Genomic DNA, 16,315 nt, shown 5'->3' on the forward strand with positions numbered 1-16,315 from the left:
ATCAATCCAGTTATCTTCGTGTTGACGGAAGTCCTTGGTCGTCTGTCCCAGGCCGTCTACGTTGGTCGTCTACCGTTTAATGGCAAGAATGGAAGCAAATGTCGTTCAGCTATTCTCAACATTCTGTAATTAATTACCATCAGAAGCAGCTTTTTAAAGGGTACAAGCAAATTCTTGAAGACTAAATCACTCCATAGCTTGACGCTGATTAACTGCTAAATAAACCGATCACATGACACTGTTGTGACTCGAGATTTTAGTAAAGGAACCCGCCAAAGATACCACGCAGGATCGAACCAGACACCTCATGAGTGACAAGCCAACTTCTTCAATATTCAATATTCAATATGGCTGAGAAATTATATGTGTGGTGTCTACAAGTGCAGGCGTGGCTGTGGGATAAGAAGCTTGCTTCCTAACCACGTGGTTCTGGGTTCAGTCTCACTGCGTGGCACCTTGGGCAAATTGTCTTCCACTATAGTCTCGGGCCGACAAAAAAACCTTGTGAGTGGATTTGGTAGACAGAAACTGAAAGAAGCCCGTCGGGTGGGTGTGTGTCTTTGTGTCTGCGTTTGGACCCACCCCACCCCACCATCGCTTGACAAACGATGTTGGTGTGTTTACATCCCCGTAATCTAGCGGTTCGGAAAAAGTGACCGATAGAATAAGTACTAGGCTTACAAAGAATAAGTCCTGGGGTCGATTTGCTCGACTAAAGGCAGTGCTCCAGTATGGCCATAGTCAAATGACTGAAACAGATGAAAGAATATGTATAAATGAAGGTAGTTATATGCATCAACATATATAGATATGGCAGGAGACAGACAGACAGACAGATAGATAGACAGACAGATATCAACATATAAAATAACCGGCCATAGCCAACAACTATAATATATATATATATATATATATATATATATATATGTGTGTGTGTGTGTGTGTGTGTGTGTATATGTATATGTATATATATATATATATATATATATATATATATATATATATATATATATATATATATGTGTATATATATATATATATATAAAAGGATAAAGAGAGCAATGGTAAGGTTGGAAATATATTTTATCCTCCAATAGTAATAACTCACCCACCAGCATACGCAACCCTCAAGCCTCCTACACTTGTAACTGTCGCTCCGGGACTATCTGCCCGCTTCAAACACATTGCGTAAGATACAACGTAATATATAAATGCACCGTGAGAAATCTATTACATAACTCTACTGCTACATACATAAGTGCAACTAAAAACTTCAAACATCGGTACGCAGCCCATTTGCACTCTTTTAGATACGACAAACAGTAAATCTACAACATTAGCCAATCACATTCATCACCTCAAAAGCACAAATACCCAATATACTTTAAAATGGTCCATCTTAGATTCTGGAACTCCATACCAGGGCCAGCGCTCCAACTGCAAGTTTTGCCTAAAGGAGGCGTTCCATATTTTAAAATACAATTCTCCCACTCTACTTAATCGATATAATGAAGCATTTAGCAACTGCAATCACCGCTCTTTCCATACATTTAAATTTTATCACAAGCAAAATTGCACAAACGATCACGCAACATAATCGCTCGGCTCCCCATAGGCAACCTATTCGACCTGGCAAAAACATCCATCTTTTACCATCTTTTGAATAGACTTATTTCTTGTTCGATCCTATCACCACTATATATATATTCCCAAAATCTACTTTCTCTACACTATACTTGACAATAACATCACCACCACATACAGGCTACTTGGTTACTTTAAATCCCAATTCCACCGTCTATAAATAGGTTTAGCTATCTTTTAGAATATGATACTACTAACTACCTATCCCAATCCTCTCTCCCTCTATTACTGTTCCTGGTTTGTCACCCATACCCCCACCACCTTTATACTACCTCTGCGCATTCCTTCCTCTTCACTAAACCATCCCCCTCCCTCATTCCCTCACTATACTCATCCTCTCTATCCAGTCAGATCAACTGACCATAAAAATATACCACTACCATTCTACACCTGAATCTTTCCTCTATCCCCTTCCCACTCTGTCTTCAAGACTTGACCTACTTACCCTAGACACTCTTCTCACTTGACCTGGGCATCCTTCAAGTGAACACAAGCAAAATACATCGGACACAATATGGCATATATTCACCTCTGCTATCTCAGCCTTTGCTGCAGCAACTATTTCCGGATTATACCCACAGTGATTACTTTACACAGATACTGACTACTGGAATGAAACTACACTCCAAGTACTGTTCTCTCTTTCTTTCTTTTTTCAGCACATCACTCTCGCTATCACTTCATACTAAAACTCTCCGCCTATGGATATAATAATCGGTTCCTTTACTATTTCTGTCTCCGATGAAGGGAAGTACTGGATCTTCCCAGAAACAGCTGTAAGACTCTATCCATAAAATATATTTCCAACCTTACCATTGCTCTCTTTATCCTTTTATATATTTATATATGCACTCGCTAATACACGACTTATAATCCCCAATCCTGTTTATACAACGACTGGGGCAAAACTAGTCGGTATACAGCACTTACTCGGTATTACCTGTATCCTTTTGGGTTTGGTTAAATCCAATACCCTCCTCAACCTTATATATATATATGTGTGTGTGTGTGTGTGTGTGTGTGTGTGTGTGTGTGTGTGTGTGTGTGTGTGTGTGTGTGGAGAGAGAGAGAGAGAGAGAGAATTTTGCATGCATGAAGTGGATTAGATCCACCATAGCCAAATTTAAATTAAACTGCAATAGAACTTCTCCCACGATAGAACAATGGTTTTTCTCTGACAGCAGTTTTGCATTTTCCAGATGCCTTTAGCTAGGCCGAAATAATGTCTTCACCACTTGGCCGTTTCTAACCTCTTCTACTCCACCAAAAGCTAGAATAGAGATAACATAGTCTCGGGTTCGGTCCCAATGCGAGCCAACCTTGGGTAAGTGTCTTCTACTATAGCCTCGGGTTGACCAAAGTCTTGGGAGTGGATTTGGTAAGCAGAAACTGAAAGAAGCCCGTCGTATATATATATATATATATATATATATATATATATATATATATATATACCGGAGTAAGCACATGAAATGTGCAACAAGGTGGAAAAAAGAGTACTCAAATACCAGAGGTAGAGTAATATGCTTTATTTAAAAGCAGCAGAAATATGACAAAAGACTTACTCTGAGTTTCACGTTCCCGTTCATCGGACATAACAAAACTGTTCGATGAACGGGAACGTGAAACTCAGAGTAACGGTTTTTTTGTTATATTTCTGCTGCTTTTAAATAAAGCATATATATATATATATATATATATATATAACATAATAGGGTAAAAGTTTGATATTAATTAATATCAATTTAATACCAGGAAATTAGCACATTAAAAGAATCAGAAGGTTCAGTTTTTTCTGAACCTTCTGATATATATATATATAAGTATATATTTGTGCGTGTGTGTGTGTGTATTTGTGTTTGTCCCACCACCACCACCACCGTCGCTTGACAACTGATGCTGGTGTGTTTATTACCCCGAAACTTACCGGTTCGGCAAAAAAAACGATAGAATAAGTGCTAGGCTTAGAAAGAATAAGTCCTGGGGTCGATTTGTTCGACTAAAGGCGGTGCTCCAGCATGGTCGCAGTCAAATTAATGAAACGTGTAAAAGTGTGTGTGTGTGTGTAATTATAGAATTATAGGCGGTGTGTTATATGCATTGCGTCTCCTATATGTATGTGTGTTATCCGCAGACATGCGTGCGCACACGCACCGTCCACTCCACTCCACAAGGAGTCATGAATGAATAAAACAAAGTTAGAAATTCCAAATACACGTTCTGATATGTGGAGTAGGCCTTTCCTTCTGCTCTGTTTAACATTGAAAGGCGATAGAGGATGACTTTTTAACACCCTTGCAACAGTTACATCCGCGTTTTCAGGTTAGTCAGCACTCACGTTACTGTGGGAAGGCTCAAATTTGTTATCGGCGCTGCTCCGTCAACCTGTTACACGACTCATAAAGAGAAAATTAAATTAAAATACCTCGTGCACAAAAAAAAAAAAAAAAAAACCTTATCGTGATATCGAAATAACAGTTGATAATAATAATACGGGTGGCGTTGTTTCGTCAGCTGTGAAAATATAATCTGCAGTTAATTTATTCGTTGTAACTGACTCATCCTTCCATATTCTGCGCGTTCGTTACTTCCCGACAGTAACAATTGTCTGGTGTCGAAAACTGCCGAATGCCGAGCACCGACTGGCTTATAATTGACTTGACTGGTTTGACTTATTTGTCAATATTCAGTGTACTGTCGGACTAACCGGCTCGTGAAGGACGTTAAGAATTCCCCCTCTAATCATGAATAATGACTTACCAAATGATTCCAGGACCCAGTTGTTTAATCCCGGTGAACAAACTACTCAAATGGATCGCCTACGAGAGATTATCAACAGAAAATATAGCGTACAGTTAGGTAGGATGTCGGACCCTTTTTCTTTTTCAAAGCATAAACATGTGTTTTATACATGTTCGTTGACTGTATAAATAATATTGATGTAAGCTAACTATGTTTATATACACACCATAAATATTCATATACATTGTAAAGTATAAATTACTTCCAGTATTCATGGTATGTCACCGTGGTATAATGAAATGACGGGCTGTTTCTTTCAGTAAGGCATGAGAAAAAAAAGTGGGGTCTATTTTAGAGGCAGACAAGAATTAGGGGTACGCTAGTCGTGTTTTTTTTTTTTTTTTTCTTCTTTTTAAGGGTGTAAGTGTAATCGTGTATTGAAACCATGTCGTGTGTTTTACTTAGGATTAGCTCACATCTTACTGAAATTCCTCTATAAGAAATATTTCTCTGCAGACTGAAGGAATTTCAGTTGAAAAAATTTCTCGTGTTCATACACAACTTGGGCAAGTGTCTTCTACTATAGCCTCGGGCCGACCAATGCCTTGTGAGTGGATTTGGTAGACGGAAACTGAAAGAAGCCTGTCGTATATATGTATGTGTTTGTCCCCCCAACATCGCTTGACAACCGATGCTGGTGTGTTTATGTCCCCGTAACCTAGCGGTTCGGCAAAAGAGACCGAAAGAATAAGTACTAGGCTTACAAAGAATAAGTCCTGGGGTCGATTTGCTCGACTAAAGGCGGTGCTCCAGCATGGCCACAGTCAAAAGACTGAAACGAGTAAAAGAGTAAATACACGCGCGTATACGCCTCAGCATACGACCGCACATATACAATAGTTGTCGCTTTCTCTCTTTTTTACTCTCTGTTGATGTTAACGAAGACAAGGCTAACACCTCTTTTACTTGTTTCAGTCATTCGACTGCGACCATACTGGAGCACTGCTTTCACGTGTGTGTGTGCGTTTTTTTATTTTTTTGTTTAGTCGATCATATCGACCTCCCCACCCACATTTCTGCATATTTTATCGAACGCTATTTGTCGGCCTGTTACGCTTAGGGTCAAAAGAGACTCGACATGAAGACAATACCACATTTTAAACAATCTTAGGGGAAGCTGGTTGCTTCGATATTCCTAATGGATGAAACATTTTCAGCTCGTTCTAATTACATGGTACTACTAAAGCAGCGCGGACCCGAACGCGCAGTCGTGCAGTCGCGCACCCGAACGCGCAGTCGCGCACCCGAACGCGCAGTCGTGCGAGCTAGTCTTGAGTGGGCGACCCTAACCCTAACCCTAACCCGCGTGTGCAAATGAATACGTGTTTAGGGTTAGGAATAGGGTTAGGGTTAGGATCGACCACTCACGACTAGCTAGCGCGGACGCGCGACTGCGCGTTCGGGTCCGCGCTGCTTTAGTAGTACCTAATTACATGAGATTTACTACCATGTGTATAGATAGATAGATGGGGGTGGGATCGGGATGCCAACACCCGACCTCCGCCTATATATGTATGTTATACTAATGCACACGTGTGTGTGTTTTGTGTGCCCACACGCGCTTGTGTGTGTTTAATCACATTATCGTGAATGTGGCGGGACCTCACCTACGTTTAAATCGTTATTGCTATCTTCTGTTATGTCAAGCGGACCAATTTACAAAAGCGTCCCAGTCGTGACCATCCCGCCTTCTTCCTAGGTATGGTGCAGATCGGGATAATGTTTTTGTAGCAGGCGAATCCGTCTTCTACATTAAAGGATAGCTAAGTACTTGAATATATTTTAGCAGTGTGTCCCTGTCAGTGACGAGGTCGCAATTGGTGCGATGACAGTTTTGACACAAAGTAATGAATGTTCTAGGGTTAACCTCCAGGTCCTGACCCGGTCACAAAAATGAAAGCAAAAAATTGTGTAGTAAAAAAAATTTCTAGTAAAAAACGTAGTGAGTGAATATGAAAAAAATACGCGCTGGCGAAGGAGGCGGGAGAGGACCAGGGAAATTCACACGATCCGATTTTTTCTCAAGAAAACGGATATTCTTCCCAACCACACGGTTCTGGGTTCAGTCCCACTGCATGGCACCTTGGGTAAGTATCTTCAACTATAGCCTCGGGCCGACCAATGCGTTCTGGAGGCCGAATGTAGCATTTCAGAGGAAAAATTACCTATGCTATATTCGTTTACTACATGTTGTTTTACACCTATTTACACTAATTTTTTTTTTTTGTCCGGGTCAGAAAGTGTAGGTTAACCTGTTCTAGTGAAGTTGTGTGATTTTGAATGGCTAACGTGTCTTCCAAACCGTAATTCCTTTAGTTTCAAAACATGGTCTCAGATGAAATCATTTACCAGACAAGTATATTGCCGTGATATCTTTTCTTTGATCTTTTACTTGTTTCAGACACTAGAATGCGGCCATGCTGGGGCACCGCCTTTAAGAATTTTTAGTCGGATGAATCAAACCCAGTACTTGTTTTTGGCGGTCTTTCGGAGAAAGTCTATCGAAACTGAAAGTATTAGTTCCGCAGTTTTCGTAGTAAATTTATACTTCTTTAATTTTTTTTTCCTCGGTTGAATCGATTTATTTAATGGTTTTTTTGTTGTTGTTTTTTTGATAATTTTTCAGATTAACACCTGCACGATCTTCACTAGGGGGTTAGGGTTTAAGGGTCAGGGTTAGTGTTTAAGGTTACGGTTACGGTTAGGGACGGAATTCCCTAACCCAAACACTGAAATCCTAACCGTAACCCTAAAACCCTAATCCTGACCCTAACCCCAACACCCTAGTGAAGATCGTGTGGGTGTTAATCTGAAAAATTACCTTTTTTTTTTTTTCGTATGTATGAATTTATGCGCAAGTATGTCTATTTGTGTATGTATGTGTTAACGCGTACATACACACATATACATACATACATACACATGAACACATACATAAATATATTTACATTCACAAATATACATACATACAAGCACATAAACACAAACGTACACAAAAAAATACACAAACAAGCGATTGAGCTGATGAAAAAAATTAAAGAAATAATTTTTAAAAATTACGGAAATTGTCGAACAAATACTTTCAGTTTTGATAGACTTTCTCCGAAAGACTGCCCCCCACCTTTTTTTTTATCCTGGTACTTATTCTATCAATCTCCTTTGGTGAACCGCTAAGACATAAACACACCAACACAAGTTATCAAGCGGTGGTGGAAAACACATACGCATATATATACGACGGGCTTCTTTCAGTTTCCGTTTACCGAATCCACTTAAAAGCCTTTGCCCAACTTTTCATCCTTTCCAGGTCAATAAAATAGAAAATAACAGGGATCGATGGTGCCAATGGACCCTTGCACATACACATCTCAAAATTCCAGGCGTTGAACCTTAATCAAACACTCCTCCCCCCCCCCACGTCTTTTATATAAAATCTCACAAATTGTTGACTGTTCTTGGGATATCCCTCTCATCTATGCCCTCGTGGCAAATAAATCATCACCATTATTATTATTATTATTATGTAAGGCGGCAAGTTGGCAGAATCATTGACCCGCCGGGCGGCCGCTCCAATCTGAGTTCAGATTCCACCACGGTTGACTTTGCCTTTCATCATTTCGGGGTCGATAAAATAGGTACCAGTTGAACACTGGGTCGATGTAATCGATTCATCCCTTCACCCCAAATTGCTGCCCTTGTGGCAAAATTTGAAACCATTATTATTATTATTATTATTATTATTCAGTGTTCTACGCTGTTTGTTGATATTGTAATAAAAAAAAAAAAATCAGACCAACAGGTGTTTATATTTGATTTATTTGACAGTTTCGTGTTTAAAATACATAAAACTTGCGAAGGGAAATAACTCAAGCAAGCCAAGAGTGTAATATTATTAAGAGAGGTGGTCATGTACAGAAAGACGTATACAGAATTTTTTTTTTTTTTTTTTTTTTGTCTTTGTTGGAATTTCCCCTTTAGCTGGTGAGGTAAATTAAATCGTGGCTGTCATTGCTTGTGACTATCAAAAGAAAGAAAAAACCAATTCTTTCAGGTTTATGAACACAAAATGTAATTGAAAAACTATCGTAATATCCTTATTTTTCAACATTGAATCCCAGAAAATGAAAACTTTTCGAATAAAGTTAAAAACAAATTTATGAAGGTGAAGGATGGAACAGTTATACATTTGAAAAGCTTGGGGCTATTGGTACCACGACCTCGTTCACCCACTCAGCCTTCGTTCACGACAGATAGAGCGGCTAGGCTGACACTCTAGGCACCCCACCCAGCACAGCCGCAGTCTAATGACTAGATCAAGTACCAGATAAAAAGATATTCGCGCTTAAATCTGCCAGAACATATTAGGAATGAATAGATATATTATTGTTCTACATGCACCCTGTCAATTATTTATTCATTTGAAGAAGATAAGATTATGAAGGTGTAGGCATGGCTGTGTGGTTGAGAAGCTTGCCTCCCAACCATGCGGTTTTAGGTTCTGTCTCACTGTGTGACACCATGGCCAAATATATCTTCTATTGTAACCCTGGGCCAGCCAGAGGCTTCTGAGTGGATTTAGTAGATAGAAACTGAAAGAGGCCCATCATATATCATCATCGTCGTCGTCGTTTAACGTCTGTTTTCCATGCTGGCATGGGTTGGACGGTTCAACTGGGATCATCATCATTGACATCTAGACTTTCGTGTCTTGAGTACCAGGACTCCTGGGGGTGGTTTCCTGGCTTCCGTGGTATATAAGTGACTGAGATCCTGTTACTCCTGGATGGGACACCAGTCTATTGCAAGGCTCCTCCTTTTCAGCTGAGTGCACTGAAGCAACATGAAATGTTGCATTTGCTTAAGAATGCAATACACCACCCAGCATGGGAATTGAAACCATGACCTTGGGATTATGAGTGCAACACCCTAACCATTAGGCCAGGGGTCACCAAACATTTTTCATCATGGCAAACCAGATAGCTGAGAGAATAATGAGTGTAGGCCACATAACCATTTTGTTCAATTACAGTACAGTGAATACACAAAAAATAAAGACAACCAACGAATTTATTTACCAAAATGTTATCAATGAGGGTGACGTTAGCAAAAAGATAGTTATACCACACCCAGTGTACACATATCTGAATCTCACAAACTAAGCAGCAAAAATGGTGAGGTTTGTGAAACTGGTGTTTAGCTTTTAAGATATCATCAATATTTGCTTTGGAATTGCTGCATCCAACCAAGAGAATTGCTTCCAAATGTTCATCAGTCAACTTCGTTTGATGTGCTGACTTCACATTCTTCATTTTTGGAAATGTTTGCTCACAGACATAAGCTGAATGCAGGTACTTACACAAAAGGTACGAAAGACTGCGAGCTGGCAGAACCGTTAGGGGGCCGGGCGAAATGCTTATCGGTATTTAGTGTGTCTTTACGTTCTGAGTTCAAATTCCGCTGAGGTCGACTTTGCCTTTCATCCTTTCGGGGTCGATTAAATAAGTACCAGTTACGCACTGGGGTCAATGTAATCAACTTAATCCCTTTGTCTGTCCTTGTTTGTCCCCTCTATGTTTAGCCCCCCTGTGGGCAGTAAAGAAATAACAAAAGGTACAGAGCAGTGGAAGGCCAGATGAACTGACCTTGTGGGCTGGATCTGGCACACAGGCCATAGTTTGGTGACCCCTGCACTGGGCCATGCGCCTTTATTCACTGATCCACAAATAAAATGAATTACTGTAAGATGGTAAAGTCTGACTCTGAATATCTAATGAGAAGATGAAATTTTCAAAATGAAATATACCAAAAATGGCCACCCAGCTGATAGACTGATGTCACTTATCAACACACACCAAACTCCTTCATTTAGTTTCTGTGTACCATATCCACTCATGGGGCTTTGATATACCTGTGGATATATATAGTAAGAGGGACTTGCCCAATATGCCACAAAGTGAGACTGAACCCTAAACCACATAATTGGGAACCAAACTTCTTAACCATACAACCATGCTGTGTGTCATCATCATCATCATCATCATTTGGCATCCATTTTTCCCTGCTGGCATGATTGTACCTATGTGTAAGATATGATTTATTAAGATAGGGTTCTTTTTCTTCTTTATAATAATGTCTGTTTCCTAGGTTACACACATTATCAACAATCACTATTCTCCTCTCTTCTACAGCTAATTATGCTGATTTCCACAAGTGGTCATGTGACAATTATGCTGAATTTTGGGAAGAAGTTTGGCATTTTGCTGGTGTCGTCCACTCAAAGACCTATGATAAGGTAAGTTGTGTATTTGCTCCTGTACCCCAGAATCTTAGGATTAACCGGTTAATACAGGGACTTTATTGGTTGGTGGATTGACAAAGTCAGTAGAATTTCGGTCAAAATGCCTTCTGGTCTTTATTCCAGCTCTTTACAGTCTGAGTTCAAATCCTACCTAGGCCGACTTTGTATTTCATCCTTTTGGGGTTTGTTAAAATAAAGTACCAGTCAAACACTGGGGTTGGTTTGTCTCACACCCTCCTTTCAAAATTGCTGACCTTATTCCTTGGGGTGAAGTGAACTAGCAGAATCATTAGAGTATTGGGAAAATGCTTTACAGCTCTTTAGATTCTGAGTTCAAATCTCACCAGAGTCTGCTTTGCATTTTCATCTCTCCAGGTTCAACATTCACACAAATTCTTTTTCTCTCTCTACCCCATAGTGAACACATGTGGCTAAGTGATGGGGATGTTGCACTCACGTGCCAGGTGATTAGAGTGCTACGAGATCGTGGTTTCCATTCCTGGCATGAGCAATGCGTTGTGTTCTTGAGCAAAACACTTCCTTTCATTTTTGCTCCAGTCCACTCTGCTGTAAACAAATAACCTTTATCGACCCCGAAAGGATGAAAGGCAAAGTCGACCTCGGTGGAATTTGAACTCAGAACATAACGGCAGACGAAATACCTCTAAGCATTTCACCCAGCGTGCTAACGATTCTGCTAGCTTGCTGCCTTTGTTGTATTTTCTGCCTACCCTATTAGCAGAACATTGTCAGACTAAACAATCCGTATTTGAAGTTGAACTCATAATTCAATGAATTGATGACAATAAAAAGCTTTGCAGTTTAGAGAAGGAATAGTGATAGGGTTAATCCACTCCCTTGTTTTAACACCACTGCAACCTTGTCCTTGCTTCGGTCCCTGGCCACATTGCCCTGCAAATGTTCAGCCTGGGCACTAGCTGCCTCAGCACCACACCAGATCTGGGGACATTGTTTGCAGGTAATCAAAGGGACGTTGTTTGCAGGTAATCAAAGGGACGTTGTTTGCAGGTAATCAAAGGGACGTTGTTTGCAGGTAATCAAAGGGACGTTGTTTGCAGGTAATCAAAGGGACGTTGTTTGAGGGTGATCGAAGGGACGAAATCTCCCTGAGACCTACATTAAGGGCAAGCATGTCTGTGGAGTACTCAGCCACTTTCAAGTTAATTTCATGAGCAGGCTGTTCCATTGATCAGAACAGCTGGAGCATTTGTCATCATAACCAACAAAGTGCTCGTTATAAAACTGTTATATTTTGTAGAAGTAAATGATTTTTTCCCAAATATTTATAGAATATGTTGTTTACTTGTTTATGCTGTTGTACAAATGACTCATTTTAGATTCTATTAAAGGTCATGCATGGGCACTGCCCCTTCCTTCTTTAAAAAACTTTTTTTAAAAATAAAATGATTTTTGGAAATTTATTATTCAACACATTGGACATTTCCTTGACTCATCTCAATTATATAATAATAAATTTTCATCAACTGACACAAGATCACCTCCTCCAATGCCCCCTCCCCTCTCAAAAGAGGTTTTTTGCTTTGTCAGTGCCGGTGCCACTTAAAAAGCATCTGTTTTGGCTAGCTGCTAAGTTAGGGGATGTAAACATACCAACACCAGTTCTCACATGGTAGTGTCACACACATAAAGATATACATTTGTGTGTGTGTGTGTGTGTGTGTCTACACACATCAGACTTCTTTCAGTTTCCATCTTCAAAATCCTCTTGCATGGCTTTGGTTGGCCTGAGGCTGTTGCAGAAGACACTTGCCCAAGGTTTGACACAGTGGAACTAAACCTGGAACCATCATCATCATCATCATCATCATTTAATGTCCATTGTCCATGCTGGCATGGGCTGGACAGTTTGACACTAGAAGGCTGCACCAGACTCCAGTCTGATTTGGCATGGTTTTCTACAGCTGGATGCCCTTCCTGACGCCAACCACTCTGAGAGTGTAATGAGTGCTTTTATGTGCCACCGGCACAGGTGTCAATTTGCATGACACCGGTTTCTGCCACAACTACGATTTTTCTCAACTTAATGGGTCTTCTTCTTAAGCACAACATAATGCCAAAGGTCTTGGTCATTGCCTCCATGAGGCCCAACACTCAAAAGGAACTCAGGCACTATGCCCCCGTGATGCCCTAAGCTCCCAAGCAAACTTCCTACCACAGAGCCAGGCTTGTGCTGTGTATACTTTATTCCAAGAAACTTGGTTGAATTGACTTTAATTGATGTTAAGTCTTTTTGTCAAACTCTAAATATTATTTTTTGTTCTTATTCTTTCACTCATTCTAATTCAACAGGTCATTGACAAACGTTTAAAAATAGCAGACATCCCTGAGTGGTTTTCTGGGTCAGAGCTAAACTATGCAGAAAACCTGCTGCGCTTCAACGACGACAGGATAGCAATATATGCAACAAGTATGTTATTATTATTATTATTATTTGCATTTCACTCGTTTTCATGTTTGTTTCTTGCTAACCACCTTTTCCAATCTCTCGTGAAGCACATATTTTTCTCTTTAGGTTTTAATACAAGAGCTGTGGCAGTGAGGACACTGGCAGTTACTCATGTCATCTGCCATCTGTTCTTCAAAAGTAGCATGAGTTAGATTAATATTTCATCATCATCATCGTTTAACGTTTGCTTTCCATGCTGGCATGGGTTGGACGATTTGACTGAGGACTGGTGAACCAGAAGGCTGCACCAGGCTCCAATCTGATATGGCAGAGTTTCTACAGCTGGATGCCCTTCCTAACGCCAACCACTCCGAGAGTGTAGTGGGTGCTTTTACGTGCCACCGGCACAAGGGCCAGTCTGGTGGTACTGGCAATGGCCACGCTCAAATGGTGTTTTTTACATGCCACCTGCACAGGAGCCAGTCCAGCAGCACTAGCAATGACCTCGCTTGAATGTTTTTTTCACAGGCCACCGGCACAAGTGCTAGAAGGCAACGCTGGTAATGATCAGTATACCTTAAATTTTTCAACAAAGCCAGACCCCACTCAATACTACTGCCCCCCCCCCCCCCGCCGACCCTCCCAGTTAGGTATGGTGACGGTCTAATGACTAAAACAAGTAAAAGTTAAAAGAAAGATTTTAAAGGAGAAAGAATCTGAGAGGATTTGGCTTCAACCCCAGTTTCCTCAGGAACCACGTGGTTACAGAATAGGGAACTCTGTCAGAAGCCCTTTTGAAGTTGAAGAATGCTAGGCTAGATTGTAAGGGCCTACTCCTACTTAAGTACTTTTCCTACAACTGTCTCACTAAGAAGTGGATGGTATCAATACCCCCTCTTTCTTAAACGAAGCCAAAGAGCATCTCGTCCAGGCTAATTATCTTCCTAATCAATGTCAAAACCTTCCATAACTTTCATAACCCACTCTAACAATCTGATACTCTCTCTCTCTCTCTCTCTCTCTCTCTCTCTCTCTCTTTCTCTCTCTCTCTCTCTCTCTCTCTCTTTCTCTCTCTCTCTCTCTCTCTCTCTCTCCTTTGCCCTTGTAGCAGTTGACAATGACACTACTACAAGGGTGTGCTGAAAAGTTCCAGACTTTAAGGGTGTCGCAAAAAGTCTGGTTGGAGGCCCAACCTTCTGAGTTCTTTCACAGGGCTTAGAAAAACTGAAGAACCCCTGCAATACGTGTGTGAATCTCAGAAGAGAATATGTTGAATAAAATCATAATCAACTGATCTTCCTGTATTTTCAGCACCCCCACCCCCTTGTACATCACTCATTGAATGTGACACCTTCCTGTATTACTCATGTGTCTGTGCTCAATTATGTAGCTACATACAATGACATACACACAAATACATACTATATATATATATATATATATATATATATATATTGTTTCAGTCATTTGACTGTGGCCATGCTGGAGCACTGCCTTTAGTCGAATAAAGTGACCTCGGGACTTCTTTGTAAGCCTAGTACATATTCTACCGGTCTATTTTGCCAAACTGCTAACTTATGGGGACAAAAACACACCAACATCGTTTGTCAAGTAATGGTGAGGGGACAAACACACACACACACAAACGCACACACACACACACATATGATGGGCTTCTTTCAGTTTCCATCAACCAAATCCACTCACAAGGCTTTGGTTGGCCCAAGGCTATAGTAGAAGACACTTGCCCAAGGTGCCATGCAGTAGGACTGAACCTAGAACCATGTGGTTGGGAAGCAAGCTTCTTACTACACAGCTACTCTTGCACCTTATACACGAGGCTGAGTCAAAAAGTAATGCCATTTTGTTTAGGACAGGTATAATTACCAACACAGGAACATGTATCATTCATCAAAATGAAGCTGGTCCCCTGTGGATCACATCCCTACTTCTCAACATAGTCACCGTTTCTCTCACTAACAATGTTCCACCTTCAAATGAGAGCATGTATCCCTGCCCCGTAAAATTCTGTTGACTGTTCTTTGAGCCACTTCTTCACTACAGTTTTCACTTCCTCGTCACTGGAATAATGTTTGCCTCTCAAACCCCCTTTCAAAGGGCCGAAGAGATGATAGTCTGAAGGCGCTCAATTATTCCAGTGAAGAGGAAGTGAAAACTGTAGTGAAGAAGTGGCTCAAAGAACAGTCAACAGAATTTTACGAGGCAGGGATACATGCTCTCATTCGAAGGTGGAACATTGCTATTGAGAGAAACGGTGACTATTTTGAGAAGTAGGGATGTGATCCACAGGGGACCAGCTTCATTTTGATGAATGATACATGTTCCTGTGTTGGTAATTATACCTGTCCTAAACAAAATGGCATTACTTTTTGACTCACCCTCATATATATATATCTATATATATATATATATATATATAGGGGGAGAATTTATGAAAAAAACAGCAGACGAAGACAGATGGTGTAAACAACAAATGGATGTATTAGTATAATGCTCGGGAAGTGAGAAAGTCTTTAACGTTTCAAGCCTACGCTCTTCAACAGAAAGGAACAGAAAGAAACAAGGAGAGAAAAAAATATAAATGTATATATATATATATCTGCGTGTGTGTGTGTATATATTGTGTATCATTGTAACTGTTGCTTTCAGTTTCCTTTATGTTAATCTGGTGATTTTTGTTTTCAAATATTTATTAAGAAGACATTTTAATTACGAAAGTAATTAACTTACTATCAGTGAACAAACTGATAAAGCACAACAAGGTGTTATCAAAAATCCTGGACGCTAACTTTCAGGCTGACTTTATTACTGTTGGTGGGGTGGTAACATTAGGGGTACTAGTGATTATAGTAGGTTACAGTACGGGTGGTGGTGTCGTGCTTACAATGTTGTAGTGGTAGTGAAATTAGTGTGGTCCTTGTACTGGAGTAGTAGTGACAGAAATAGGGGTTGTATTATAGTAATGTTTAAGTAAAGACAAGGGTCTTTTATTTGTTTCAGTCATTTGGCAGCGGCCATGCTGGAGCACTGCCTTTAGTCGAAGAAATCGACCCCAGGACTTATTCTTTGTAAGCCGAGTACTTATTCTATTGGCCTCTTTTGCCAAACCACTAAGTTATGGG

At 40.3% G+C, this 16,315-nt stretch overlaps 1 protein-coding gene across 1 annotated transcript in view; it reads left to right on the plus strand.

Annotated features, from left to right (window-relative positions):
• Nucleotides 1-4,250: 4,250 nt before the first annotated feature.
• The window catches only part of LOC106878069 (acetoacetyl-CoA synthetase), a 51,445-nt gene continuing 39,380 nt past the window's right edge, over nt 4,251-16,315 (plus strand). The window contains exons 1-3 of the mRNA XM_089347412.1: nt 4,251-4,503; nt 10,635-10,738; nt 13,076-13,193. Of these exons, the coding sequence (XP_089203538.1) occupies nt 4,389-4,503; nt 10,635-10,738; nt 13,076-13,193 (337 nt within the window). The 5' untranslated portion in view covers nt 4,251-4,388. The remainder of the gene's footprint in view (nt 4,504-10,634; nt 10,739-13,075; nt 13,194-16,315) is intronic.

This window comes from Octopus bimaculoides, chromosome 1, assembly GCF_046866305.1.
Source record: "Octopus bimaculoides isolate indiv1 chromosome 1, ASM4686630v1, whole genome shotgun sequence".
Taxonomy (NCBI): Eukaryota; Metazoa; Mollusca; class Cephalopoda; order Octopoda; family Octopodidae; genus Octopus; species Octopus bimaculoides.